Source organism: Carica papaya, chromosome 6 (genome assembly GCF_054855325.1).
Source record: "Carica papaya isolate Zhongbai chromosome 6, ASM5485532v1, whole genome shotgun sequence".
In the NCBI taxonomy this organism is placed as follows: domain Eukaryota; kingdom Viridiplantae; phylum Streptophyta; class Magnoliopsida; order Brassicales; family Caricaceae; genus Carica; species Carica papaya.
Window position 1 is genome coordinate 37,497,107 of NC_142314.1, and position 14,620 is coordinate 37,511,726.

General features: G+C 33.7%; 3 protein-coding genes across 3 annotated transcripts; 1 reads left to right on the top strand and 2 right to left on the bottom strand.

The window, feature by feature from the left end:
- Positions 1-7: 7 nt before the first annotated feature.
- LOC110809540 (tubulin alpha-1 chain) lies at positions 8-2,894 on the bottom strand. Its single transcript, XM_088223498.1, has 5 exons — positions 2,637-2,894; positions 1,954-2,168; positions 1,639-1,838; positions 752-1,260; positions 8-550 (listed from the first exon to the last, which is right to left on the bottom strand). Exons 1-5 carry the CDS (start codon positions 2,747-2,749, stop codon positions 238-240), a joined length of 1,350 nt encoding a protein of 449 aa, XP_088079624.1. The 5' UTR covers positions 2,750-2,894; the 3' UTR covers positions 8-237.
- Positions 2,895-7,542: 4,648 nt separating this feature from the next.
- LOC110809591 (Mitochondrial substrate carrier family protein) lies at positions 7,543-11,409 on the top strand. Its single transcript, XM_022035468.2, has 7 exons — positions 7,543-7,591; positions 7,722-7,850; positions 8,056-8,139; positions 8,623-8,684; positions 8,828-9,189; positions 10,603-10,817; positions 10,939-11,409. Exons 2-7 carry the CDS (start codon positions 7,725-7,727, stop codon positions 10,993-10,995), a joined length of 906 nt encoding a protein of 301 aa, XP_021891160.1. The 5' UTR covers positions 7,543-7,591; positions 7,722-7,724; the 3' UTR covers positions 10,996-11,409.
- A 969-nt stretch (positions 11,410-12,378) lies between these two features.
- On the bottom strand, positions 12,379-14,505 carry LOC110809598 (fructose-bisphosphate aldolase 6, cytosolic). Its single transcript, XM_022035479.2, has 3 exons — positions 14,348-14,505; positions 13,482-13,709; positions 12,379-13,381 (listed from the first exon to the last, which is right to left on the bottom strand). The coding sequence occupies exons 1-3, from the start codon at positions 14,373-14,375 to the stop codon at positions 12,561-12,563; spliced, it is 1,077 nt and encodes a 358-aa protein (XP_021891171.1). The 5' UTR covers positions 14,376-14,505; the 3' UTR covers positions 12,379-12,560.
- Positions 14,506-14,620: the final 115 nt, after the last annotated feature.

Below are 14,620 nucleotides of genomic sequence, written 5' to 3' on the forward strand. Positions count from 1 at the left end.
GCGATGATGCGCAAAACCAAATTTGAATTACCATTTAAATGATATCTCACCAAAACACATTTTCATGAACGACACAGACACAAACTTTAAACAATTTTACAGCACGCTGGGGGGGAGAGAGAGTAGTGGAGCTACACAAGCGAGAAAAGGAACATAGCATATAAGGGGGGGGGAGGGGATCGGAATTGGTTGGGAGCTACAGACAAACCAATCTGATCTTGCCTTTCGAAAGGTACATTAATATTCTTCTCCATCATCATCATCTTCCACACCTTCAGCACCAACTTCTTCATAATCTTTCTCGAGAGCAGCCAAATCCTCACGTGCTTCGGAGAACTCTCCTTCCTCCATGCCTTCACCGACATACCAGTGGACGAAGGCTCTCTTGGCATACATGAGATCGAATTTGTGGTCAATGCGCGAGAACACCTCTGCAACTGCTGTGTTGTTGCTGATCATGCAAACAGCTCGCTGCACCTTGGCAAGATCACCTCCGGGTACAACTGTTGGGGGCTGGTAGTTGATACCACATTTGAAGCCAGTTGGGCACCTATGAAAATACAAACAGAACAGATTACGTGTCAAATCAAAAGAAATGCTCTCTGACGAACAATACTTCAATTATATGGAACATTATTAGTAGGCTGTATTTTTCACTTCGTACATCCTAGCATTATGTGGAACATTATTAGTAGGCTGTATTTTTCACTCCGTACATCCTAGCATTAGCATTATATGGAACATTCCTTACCAGTCAACGAACTGAACTGTCCTCTTGGTTTTAATGGTAGCAACAGCAGCATTAACATCCTTGGGAACAACATCCCCACGGTACATCAAACAGCATGCCATGTACTTCCCGTGTCTTGGATCACATTTGGCCATCATACTTGATGGCTCAAATACTGCATTTGTAATCTCAGGAACAGACAGCTGCTCGTGATATGCTTTTTCAGCTGAGATGACGGGCGCATATGATGAAAGCATGAAATGGATACGGGGGTATGGAACAAGGTTGGTCTGGAATTCGGTAATATCCACATTAATGGCTCCGTCGAATCTCAATGAAGTTGTTAAGGATGATATAATCTGAGATATCAATCTGTTCAAATTGGTGTAGGTTGGCCTTTCAATATCTAGGGATCTTCGGCAAATATCATATATAGCCTCATTGTCCAAAAGCACTGCCACATCAGTGTGCTCCAGAAGAGAATGAGTTGAAAGAACACTGTTATAGGGCTCTACAACTGCGGTTGAGACCTGAAATCACAGTGAAACCTACTTCAGTTAAGCCACAGATAACTTAAATTCATTACAGCACAAACATCATCATAGATCCACAAGCAGCACAAAATTTCAAAACAAAAACTCACACAGCAAACATCTTTTTCAGACGGTAACCACATGAGAGTTACCATCTTCCTGAACTGTTTTCTAAACATGATTTATCTATATACTTTTCTAATGCTAACCTCTTTTTGAAGAGGGAAATAGCAAGACCATTATCGTTATGATGTCATGCTGAATGGTCTCAATACTGCAAGCGTACAGAACCGCGCAAAGTTTTCAAATATAGGGGGACAACAAACACGCCCCATCACAGAGTGAATTTTATTTTTCGCTAATAACCATGATTACCTGTGGAGAAGGATAGATTGTGAATCCGAGTTTTGACTTCTTCCCATAATCTACCGATAAGCGCTCTAGCAACAGAGACCCCAGACCAGAACCAGTGCCACCACCGACAGCATTAAACACCAAAAACCCCTGCAAGCCAGTGCAGTTGTCAGCCAATTTCCTTACTCGATCAAGGCATAGATCTACAATTTCCTTGCCAACTGCCAAAAAAAAAAGAATCAAAAACCACATCAGCAAACATTAGAAACAAAATAAAAGAGCCTCTTTTCATGAAAAATAAAACAGCTTTTAAATAATTTCCAGCATTGCTCTCACCTGTGTAATGTCCTCTCGCAAAGTTATTGGCAGCATCTTCCTTGCCAGAAATAAGCTGCTCGGGGTGGAAAAGTTGTCGGTAACCACCAGTCCTGACTTCATCGATAACAGTTGGTTCCAAATCAACAAATACAGCCCTAGGCACATGCTTGCCCGCACCAGTCTCACTGAAGAAGGTGTTGAAAGCGTCGTGTGCGACACCAAACGAAGTGTCACTGTAAACACAAGAAGATCATTTCATTAGTCACTCACCTTAATACGATCTACGCTACAAAACAAATATTTCAAAATCAAGCAACAGAAACCTAAAACACCGATACTTCATAATTTCGAAATTACAGGGAATCAAATAGAGAACGTTCGACTGCAGAACGGCTGACGGATTAACTTCGCCAAACTCGAGAAAACCTGACTAGATTCTACTTGAATCCGGAGTAAGTACAAGGAAATCGCGGATCGTTCACAACACAACAATAAAATCAACAGCAACCCACAGATCTATAATTACTTGTACAAAATCCAGAAACAAAATGAAAAGAGAGAAAAAACACAGAGATCGATCAGAAATGAATTTAAATTCTGCACATATCACACATATAAAGAAAGAACGAAACCGCACATTTCTTCCACCAAATCAAAAAGGAAATGAACAATGCAAATTACATCGACAGAAATGAATTCACCTAGGCATCATTCCGTCGGGCTGGATGCCATGTTCCAGGCAGTAAAGCTCCCAACATGCGTTTCCGACCTGAATCCCCGCTTGTCCTATATGCACGCTTATAATCTCTCTCATCTCTGCCTTTTTTTCCTCACAAATGCAGAACCAAAAACCCTAACCCTAGCCCTACCCGACCTCTCTTCCAATCTCAGATCTGTCCTCGAACGTTCTTCTCCCACCAATGGAGAAAACTGAAAACACGATGGTATCAGATCTCTCTTTTCTCTCTTGAATATATAAATAAAAATTCAAATTAATAAAAAATATATTTAGAAATTATATTTTTTTTTTTTTTTTGGGGTGTGAATTTAATAGGATTTGATAAATTTTTGGGATCCGCCCAAGAAAAGGGGGGCCCCTCCTCATTGGCGCCAGCCATAAACGGGCCCCACAGAGTGTTTTGCCCGTTCTTATGAAATGACGTTATTGCCCTTTGACTACGTTGACCGTAACGAATGCTCGGAGGGCTAAAATGGAAAAATGAGTAAAAACCAGTCATGTGCTTTGAACAGGTGTATATGGTAGGTTGATAATGTGACCCAATAAACCATGCGATGCTTCGCTGTTCTGTGTAATAATAATTTTGTTCTATTCGTTTAATTTATTTTTAAAAAATAATCTAACATAAATTAATTTTTTTTTATATTTTTTTTAGATAAAATGATACGACAATATTCGAATTGAACGAACTTGTAAGTATAATATATTTAAATAATAATAATAATTAAATATATTTTAAATTCGTCGTGGGTTGAATTTGTTACTCATATAAATATGTTAAGATCGAATTTAATTAAACCCGATTTGAACTTACGTTAAAATCGTGATATAATTTTATATTTATTTGAAGATAACCCGTCAACAACAGCAAAAAAAACATAGCAAATGGTTTTGGTGTTGGAGAAGGATTAAACTTTTCTGATCAAGCATTTTCCTTACTATATGTATATACGCTATCATAAAATTACGATACTTAATATATAGAAACAAAAATCAAATACGGTGATCGTAAAAAGTGAAGTGAAATATATTAATTTGTGGTTTTAAATATAAGAGATAAATATAAATTAAATCTTTTAAAATAAATTTAATTAAAAATAATTTTTTTTGTATTTTTTACGATGAAATGATGCGACGGTATTCGAATCAGATGATCTCGTAAGTATAATATATTTTAAAAAATAATAATCAAACGTGTTTTAAATTTTTGATGGGTCGAATTTGTTACTCGTATAAATGGGTTAAGATCGAATTTGATTAAACCCGATTTAAACATACCTTCTTATTATTTTTACGTTAAAATTCGTAAGATGATTTTATATTTATTTGAATATAACCCATAAACAACAACAAAACACAGCAAATGAATTTGGTGTTGGAGAAGGATTAAACTTTTCCGATCAAGTATTTTCCTTACTATATGTATATACGCTATCATAAAATTACGAAGCTTAATATATAGAAACAAAAATTAAATACAGTAAAAAGTGAAATGAAATTTATTGGTTTGTAGTTTTAAATAAAAGATATAAATATAAATCAAATTTTTTAAAATAAATTTTTTTATATTTTTTACGATGAAATGATACGACAGTATTCGAATCAGACGATCTCGTAAGTATAATATATTTCCAAAAAAATAATAATAAAACGTGTTTTAAAATTTTGATGGGTCGAATTTGTTACTCGTATAAATTGATTAATATTGAATTTAATTAAACCCGACTTAAACTTACCCTCTTATTGTTTTTACGTTAAAATCGTAATATAATTTTATATTTATTTGAATATAACCCATCAATAACAACAAAACATAGTAATAGTAATTTTACTATATGTACATACACCATCATAAAATTATCGAGACTTACAAAATTCAAATATGGTGATTGTAAAAAGTGAAGATGAAATTTATTGGTAGGTGGTTTTAAAGATATGTTAGAAATTATGAACATCAAATATTATATATATATATATATACCAAATGCCTATATGGACCTACAAAATTGAAGGTTGTGTACTAAGCAGTCTAGTGTCTGCCGGGTGTTGGCCAAACAAGGTTGGTTATAACATAATCTCATATATTATAGTTTATTTTATTTATTTTTTTATAATATAAGATATATTTATTTTACTTTAGTAAATAATTAAATATTAAATATTTTATTCACAAAAATATAAATTATTAATTTAATTAACGTTAAGATAAATATTTGCACATATATATATATACACACACACGTATAAATATGGAATTATAATTATCTTGCGTATATTAATTTATTAACAAAGTAGAGAGAATATTGCTTTTAAGACCAAATGTATGTATATGTCAACTTTTGCATGTTAATATTAAATATTTTTAATGAAATATTCTAATGGTTCATTTATTCGATATTTATTTATTTTACGAGTTCGAATATTATTAAATAATAATAATAATTGTGAAAATATAACATTATATTAAACTTTAATTTATTTAATTAGGTTCCTAAGTTTTTTAATTTTATAAATTAAGAAAATTTATTACATTTATGGACCAAATTATTTACTTGTTTATTTCAATATTTGATGGGTATTTTTCATATTTGAGTTAATTTTTTTTTTATAATTTCACAAACCCAAAAAACCATACCAACTTAGATTATTTTAATTTTTGAAACCCATAAAATATTTTTTTAAGATAAGATTCAAATTAAATATTATTTGATTTATAAACCCATAAAACATTTTTTTTTAAAGTGTGAGGCCCATAAAGAATTCCATATATATCTCTCTAAAAAATTTCCATAAAAAAAGAGAAATAATTCTCACATTATCTTCAATTTTAATACAAAATTCCTTCACCCCACAAAAAAAAAAAAAAAAAATTGTAAATTTGCTCGAATTTGTTGAAGAATCACATTATTTTACATAACCCATTTTGGTACGTGTGTATATATATACATATATATTGTAAAAAATAGTGATTTCAAATACGAAACATTGATAAATTATACTCGGTATGTTTATTACGTTATGATAAGTAATATTTTGTAAAGATAAAACGTACATTTATCAATAATTGTTAGTTTAATATGATTGTTAATTTAACTCGTAACATTTTAATGAGTAAAACTTTGGGTAAAAATATATATTTTTTTAATTTATTAAAAAATTTATACGGGTAACAATATACGAATTCTAAATCAATAATTTCGGTTTTTTTAAAACACAAAAGCGATAATTATTGAGTTAAATTAAATCGATTAGTAATATATTTTTGGTTTATTTGCAATTAAGAGTATTTTTATTGGCAAATACCCAATAAATATAAATTATAATTAACTTAACAATTATTTTTTTTTAATTCCAAATTTATTAAATACATAATTTATATAAATTATAAAATTTTAAATCTTGAAAAAAGTCAAAAAATTCCCTCCTAATCATAAAGTCAACAATCGCGGGCGACAACTCCAAAGAGAATGGTTCATCTGGTAAATTCAGATGAACGGGAAGGGTAATTTGGTAATCACACGAGTCGTAACACGTGTCTTCCCGATTGGTTGGCGGAGAAGTGAGAGGCAAAGCTGAGGTCCTCGTAAGGCGGAAAGTATTAATTTCTGAAACAGTGAATTTACCGCAATACCCTTGGCTTGTCTTGTAATTTACGTAAAAACCGATTTTTGTTTTTTTTTTATTTTGCCCGAATAGCGTGATTCACAACCGAACCAGCTGTGGGATATTGATTGCTAACGAGACGGGTAATCGGGTACGGGGCGGTTACGACCCGTCCGTTTAAAAAAATTTTATTTATGATGTACATATTCTATATACATATATATATATATATACAGATAATTAATCTTCAATTTCTTATGGTGATACTTTATTTTATAATTAATTTATTTATAATTTTTTAAAACAAATAATATAAATATTTTTATAATGTTATTGGCACACATATTCTCCTATATCTATACATTTAGAATTTTAATATAGAATATTATTAATAATTAAATGGTCAAAATATAATTTAATTATTTACATTAAAAAAAATTAAATAATTTAAAAAATAAACAATTTATAATAAATATCAAAATTTATAAAAACTAATTTCATAATTTAACACGAAATATAATATTATAAACAAATTTACTTAAATAAATCCAATTCATTTCAACTTTATATGCTAAAATTGTTTTTTTTCTAACTTTTATTTGTAAGTTTAGTTTTGATTAGATTCGTGAAATATTATATATATATATATATATACATACATTATTATAGTAAAGGGCCAAAATAATTTCACAAGTTGGTTTTGAAGTTTCTCTCTTTCACTTTCAACACAATATTGCACTTACATTACATATTTCTCAATATAGTTTTGTTCTCATTTGAAATTTTGGTATTTTCGTGTTAAACTAAATATCGAATTTTGTATTACCCTATACTAGATTGATGTCAATCGGTCAAATTCGATTTAATATAATTAATTCATAAGTTCCCATTTACCCTTTACAAAATAATACTAATTGTTTTTTTATTAGATTAATATGTAAATACATACGTATATGTATACGTAACATAGTTGATGGATACAATTTTATTTTATAATATTTAATTTATTAATATATTAATAGAGATATAATGATATAGTTGGATTCTGCTAATTAAGTTGTTACGATTTTAGTGAGAAAAATTATTTTATTCGAGTTTATAAAAGTTTAATGAGCATTTGAAATAGTCTTTTTATTTTTATTTTCTAAAGTGATGGTACAAATGTAAATAAGTGCAAATCCGGTGTTAAAAAATAAGAAAAAGAAAATGTTTATTTGATTTTTTTAATTTAAATTTTGTTTATTTATTTATTTTTAATTTGTTCATTTCACGCTGGAGGTTTATCGTGGTAGCTGAAGCAAACCTGGTTCGTGGGTAGGTTTTTGTATTTATATAAAGGTTTCTTTTTTGTGCTTTTCGACTCCTCTCACTTCAACGCTAACTTCATTCCCGTCCTTCTCTCTTGCTTTTTTTTGTGATTCTTTTTGCTTTCTGAATCCAACAGAAAATGGGGGAGGAGAAGAAGGCTTCATCACCACCTTCTAGTGTTTGGCCGAGCATTAAGCCCTTCGTTAATGGCGGTGCCTCCGGTATGCTTGCTACCTGCGTCATCCAGCCCATCGATATGATCAAGGTATGTCCGTAGTCAATTTATGTGTGTGTGTGTGTGTGTGTGTGTGTCTGCCGGCATGTTAAAGCATAAGAAGCGATTGCTGTGCGGGGTCAGTTTTTCTGGTTTTCTTGAGATGGAAAATGGTTGTTCGAGATCTGGGTTTTGACTGGTTGGTGGGGGAATATCAATTAATTTGTGTTTGTTGTTTTGTGGTTTGGTGATGCAGGTGAGGATTCAACTGGGGCAGGGATCAGCTGGCACTGTGACCAGGACAATGCTTCAGAACGAGGGTGTTGTCGCCTTTTACAAGGTTTTATTTCGTTATGTGATTTGAAATCTTTACTTGTTTTCACTGTTTATCTGCTCATGGGAGCTGAAGTGGTTGTTTTGGTTACTTAGATCTTTGTGTTACGATGAAGATTCTTCCTTGCTGAATTTGATTTTATGTTGATTTGTTATTTAAAAAAATATATGTTGATTTGAGATCTGTAACGAATGTTATTAATGTATCTTTTTTTTTTTTTTTTCTGGGGGGATTACCTGTACGTAATGTTGGTTATTTATGGTTTTAAGCTGAGGCCATATGTAGATAGATATGTGTGGATTGTTATAGAATCACAGCTTTATGAAGGAGAAAGCAACAATGAAAATTTGGTAATGGAAGTTTCAGGGTGGAAGAGAAAGAATTTCGATCAAGCTTTGTTGTTTTGATTTCTAAATTTTGAAGTAATTTGGTGCTGTTAATAAGAATATTGATATGCAAAGTTGTCTAATTTATGTTATTTTTTAACAGGGGCTATCTGCTGGTTTGCTCAGGCAGGCTACATATACTACTGCCCGGCTTGGATCGTTCAAGTAAGTGCTTAATTGAGTACAGACTGAATCATGAAAATATTCTCGTTAGTTATGGTTAGGATAGCTTTATTGTTGTTTGTATTCGATGGTTATGATGTATAACAAATTCAATGCAATAATTTTCTCTGGCCATTTCTTGGTAGGATGTTGACCAACAAAGCAATTGAAGCCAATGAGGGAAAGCCATTGCCTTTATATCAGAAGGCTTTGTGTGGGCTAACAGCTGGTGCTATTGGGGCAAGTGTTGGTAGTCCAGCTGATTTGGCTCTTATCCGTATGCAAGCTGATGCCACTTTACCTGTCGCTCAGCGTCGAAATTACTCAAATGCCTTCCATGCCCTCTATAAGATTGTTGCAGATGAAGGGGTTTTGGCACTATGGAAAGGTGCAGGCCCTACTGTGGTGAGAGCAATGGCATTGAACATGGGAATGCTTGCTTCTTATGATCAAAGTGTTGAGTTTTTCAAGGATTCTCTTGGTTTTGGTGAGGCTACTACAGTGATAGGTAAGAATTTTCAAGGATGCTTTGATGTTTCCTTTTCCATCTATTTCTTTTTGTCTTCCTTCTGCTTCAAAGCTTTTTACAACTTGAAATTTATTCTTTTTTATTTCTTTAACATAAATGTTTGGGTATCTATTTTATATTAAAACCAATCCTTTCTTTAGGTAGGAGAAATATCTCAAATAAATGATATTTGATTTGAAGAAAAAAATAATATTTAGTTTCAAATGTTAGGAATAGATGTTTTATTCATCATTAAAAAATGGTGAAGTTAGTTTTGGATATGTATCTTTTGTTATGGATTATAACCTATCTACCAACATAAATTGCTTAATTTTTGGCATAGTAAACTAAATTTGAATATTGAGTATTGTTCTCAGCCTAGGTAGTTAGGAGGTTTAATGTGGCACAAGAATTAAGTAGTTTAACATTCAACAGCTTATTGCTTCTTATCATAGTTTTTTATTACAACTAAAAAAAATGTTCTGAATAGTTGTTGAATCTTGTGCTTGTTTCCCTGGCATGATAATATGTTAAATATGAAGTTTTAATGAAACTGTGGGATCTATGCTAACAGTTTCTTTTTCTTTTACTGGTTGAACTCTGTCCCTCCCTTTCTCTTTCTTTCTGTTTCCATCTCTCTCTTGATCTTTTTGATTATTTTGATGGTTGGATTACTATTATAGCCAGACTTGCAAATTCTTTCTTATGTTATAACTGCCATTTTAATTGAAGCAATTTGCTGTTTATCCTAGTCAACTCTGACCTCCCAAGAGGAAGTATTTTGTCATCGTGGTGGTTTGGGTTGATATTTAGATGCAAAAGCCAATGAGAAGGCTGAAAAAGTGGATATACGAAAATGACTAAGCTGGTAGTAGATCAATGATAGTAAAGTGCAAGGGATTTGTTATATAACTTCATTGTTTCTAATGGGTATGAGTAAAGTTTTTAAGTCTGGTATGTAAAAATTTTTTCAGCAGATGCAGATTTAATTATAGCATCTTCCTTATAGTCTCTGAAGGTTTCTGAATCATCTTCTATGATGATTCACCTTAATGAGATATATATTTGATGCCCCTACTGTTACTTCATATTGTACACTGCATTTTTTTTTCCTAATGGGTTAGCAATGTATTTTGAGTCACTTTGACAACTGTATACTCCATTCTTGTGATCATAAAAGAAGCTAATACTGATGTTTATTTGCAAGTGGTTGAATCAGTTATGATTTTTTGTTCAGAGAAGTTTCTGAAGGTGTGCTTGTTTGATTGGCTAGTATTTTTAACCTTTTTTCTAATATGGGTCTTGGATAGTTGAGTATAGTATGTTCTCTTTTCAAAATTTGAGTCTTGTTTAATTTGCTTCAGTTCTAGAAACATATGTTTTAACTGTTCCTCTGCTCCGTTTCCTTCTCAGGTGCAAGTGCTGTTTCGGGATTCTTTGCTTCTGCGTGCAGTTTACCCTTTGATTATGTCAAAACCCAAATACAAAAAATGCAACCTGATGCAGAGGGAAAGTTTCCATACAGTGGATCTTTGGACTGTGCAATGAAAACCCTCAAATCTGGAGGACCATTCAAGTTTTACACAGGATTCCCTGTATATTGTGTTAGAATTGCTCCCCATGTTATGGTATGCCCTCTTCTCTCTTATATGTGTATGTGTGGTTGGAGATATATCAATGGTTATAGTTGTTTATGGGTATCCGTGGATATTTTGGTATATCAAAACTGATTTCTGGTTGTTTATGCAGATGACATGGATTTTCCTCAACCAGATCCAGAAACTGGAGAAAAAGGTTGGCTTGTAGGGTCCTGTGGCTGTGAAGGTTTCGAGTGGAGACAAGCGATAAATAAAATGACAGGATTTTTTTTGTTGTGTTATTGCTTTTGGCTGGTTTTTGGTGATTCGCACCCTCATAAATCCCAACTTTTTAGTCAACAATTTTTTGAGTAGGATTTTACAGATAATCATATTTCTATTATTTATGGTTTTAGGGTGTGACTGAAGTAGGGCATAGAAAAATCCCTTTCAAATTTGAGAAAGACTTCATTGGAAAGGTTCTGAGAAAAGACAACATAAATTAGAATAAGAATGTACTCATTTTGCATCAAGTCTTAGAATCCCGGATTATTGGCCCCGAGTAGGGTGACAGCGAATTGGATACTTTCAATTTCCATACTTCATATTATTCAGTTGGCTCTGAAACTACATTTTGAACTCATATTCTTTTCCCTTGATTTTGCATTTACTATTTACTGTTCTTGTTTTGTCTTTGGCATGAGTCTGAGCCTTCTGTGTTGATAGGTCAGCATATGACTCCCAGGGCATTGACCTTGGAACACAATGAGCTCTTCGTAATTTCACTGTTTATGGCCTGAATGGTTGGATAAGGACTTGTCTGGGAGATGAGACATAATTCTTCAGGGTTTTGTCTTTGACGTGTGGATTTTATGATTGTGGATGGTTTGCTTATTGCCAAATGGCAACTTGTACTTGGTTTTTTGGGGTCAGTATCATTTAATACTAAGCCGTCTCTGTGTTAGTCTTGTCATGAAATGTTGCCTAGCAAAGACATACACAACAACAAAATAGGAAACCAAGAGAGCAGAGCAACAGAAGGGTTAAATAAAATAAGTAATGATGAGCTTTATGGAAGTGAAAAGTCATCATCTAAGCCTTGCCTTGCCCTCGGACAAGAATCATTTTTTTTACATTACCAACAGAAGGGTAATTTTTGAACTCAAAACATAATTTTGTTTTGTAAAAAGTAAGTTTTTTTTAAACTTTGAAAGGAATGGAATGATAGAAATAGTATAGAACAATTGAAATTTAATATAAAATTCTAATAAGCAGACTTGGGACTTGGAAATTTAAGTGGTCATATTCCATTTTTCTTTTTCAAAGGAGATTAATTTATGAGTTAGAATCCGTGTACCAGAATAATATATATATATATAATATATATATTTTCATAGTATTGAGAAAAGAATTACAGTTATGTTATTTTGCAATAGATTGTTAAAGCCCAAGAAGAATCAACTACACACTTCCTACCCCATGCCGGATAGATGTTGGATTATAAATTTATGTAAATATATTTGACTTCAAGAAATGAACTACTAGTTTTAATAGTCAGCAATGCTCAAGTGAAAGATGCATATAAATTGTAAGCATGGCAAGAAACCTGGGATAACCTGAAAAATAAGAACTAAGAAAATAACGGACACCAAACAGTCTGATAAACTCAAGTACTTTTAATAATCCCGAAAACAGAATCAATCTTGCCATTATTATGAAATGCACCTCAACCTTACTAACCTAATCTAGTCTTCATCCTGAATTTCAATGGAAATGATATAGAATGACACCTTTTTAGTACTTGTAGTCCTTGACATGGAGGCTCTCGGAGGCACCCTCACCAAGCTTGGCGTCACCCTTGTAGGTTCCTAGAGTAGCCTCTGAGTTAGCCTTGCACCTTGTCAGGAAGGCAGCCCTGGCCTTTTCCACATTCTCCTCCTTTCCTGCCCAAGCCTTGAGGGTGCTCTGCTGAAGGGCACGTCCGAACGAGAAGGAAAGAGACCATGGCTTCTTTGTCTTGAGCTTGTTCATGGCATTGAGGTTGAGGGTCGCCTCTTCCTCACTCTGCCCACCAGACAGGAAAACAATGGCTGGAACTGCTGCAGGGACTGTGCGTTGTAGGGCACGGACAGTGTGCTCGGCAATCACATCTGGGGTAGTCTTTGGGGCATCAGATCCAGGAGTCACCATGTTTGGCTTCAACAGAGTGCCCTCAAGCAAGACATGATGGTCGTTAAGAGCCTTGTAGCATGCGGCAAGAACGCGCTCGGTAACTGCTGCACATTTGTTGATGTCATGGGATCCATCAACAAGGATCTCAGGCTCAACGATTGGGACAAGGCCATTTTCCTGGCAGATGGCGGCGTATCTGGCCAAACCATAAGCATTTTCATGGATAGCCAACTCAGAAGGCTCATTAGGGCCAATCTTGAGGACAGCACGCCATTTGGCAAAACGAGCACCTGCTTCATAATACTTTGCGCAGCGTTGGCCAAGGCCATCGAGACCCTGAGTTGTTGTCTCACCATTGGTACCACGAAGCTCAACAGTACCCTTGTCAACCTTAATACCAGGGAGGACTCCACCCTCCTTCAATACATCAACAAAGGGCTTGCCTGCATGATGCAAACCATCATATATTGCAATTAATACATCAAAAACCACTGCAAATCAACCTAAACTCTATATTTATCGAGATCGTCCAATGGAAAATACCGTCAGCAGTCTTCTGGTAGAGGGTTTCCTCAAAGAGGATTACTCCACTAAGGTACTGAAGGGCTCCGGGGGTGCAGAAGAGGAGCTCGCGAAGTGCCCGCCTGTTCGATTCAACATTCTCAACATTGATGCTGGAAAGACGCTTGCCAATTGTACCAGTTGACTCATCAGCAGCAAGGATGCCCTTCCCAGGGGTTCCAATGTACGCAGCATTTTTAATGAGCTCATCTGCAAGATTTACAAATTCAAAAATTGTAGCTCTTTTTTTTTCCTCTAAAAATCCGTCCTAGCAGATTATAAGATTCCCAACCCCAGCAAGTACCATAAACGCATTATCTGCTTTCTATCCCTGCTTTTCTTCAATCAATTTTGCCATCTATTCCTCAAACAAAGATGTCTTTTGAATCAAATCAAAAGATATCAGCATCATTCATGATCCATATTAAAGCTTGTTCATCAATCACAGACAACAGAATCATGCTAAAACTAAATCTCTGAATTCTTAATCCATACGGGTAGTAATATGTATGCAATTCAGATCTATATTTCAACAGAAATGAACACGACCAAATAACCATATATGCATATCACACGCACGCACGCACGCACGCACGCAAATACCAGTAAAACAACAAACAGATATCCAACATAATATGAATAAAAACGCGAACCTTTGCATACAGATAGGCACAGTTGACGAAATGATAAAAAAATCAGTCTGAATCTCAGGCATTGAACACAGAATAGAAATGGAGAATGGGATCTAGTTACCAGATACATCGAGAATTGCGTAACATTGAAAAAGGAGGGAAAATATGTAAAATCATAAACAATGGAAGAATTGGAAAAGGAGGAGGAGAGCTTACCGGCGTATTTACTATCGAAGCAAGACATGATTGATGATAATTGTGAAGTAAAACGAAGAAAAGGGTTCGCTTCAATCGAGATCCACACCGCAAGGGGAGGCAGAGCAGGTTATTAGGGTTCGTTTTTATAGGGGCAAATGGTAGTTAAAGTAGTTTCAGAGGCGAAGAGAATCATTCAATGCCACAAACAGAATATTCTTTTTTTATTGGGTTAATTTTTTTTTTTTTTATAAAAAAATATATAAATCTTATAAAAGTAAAGAAAAACAATTT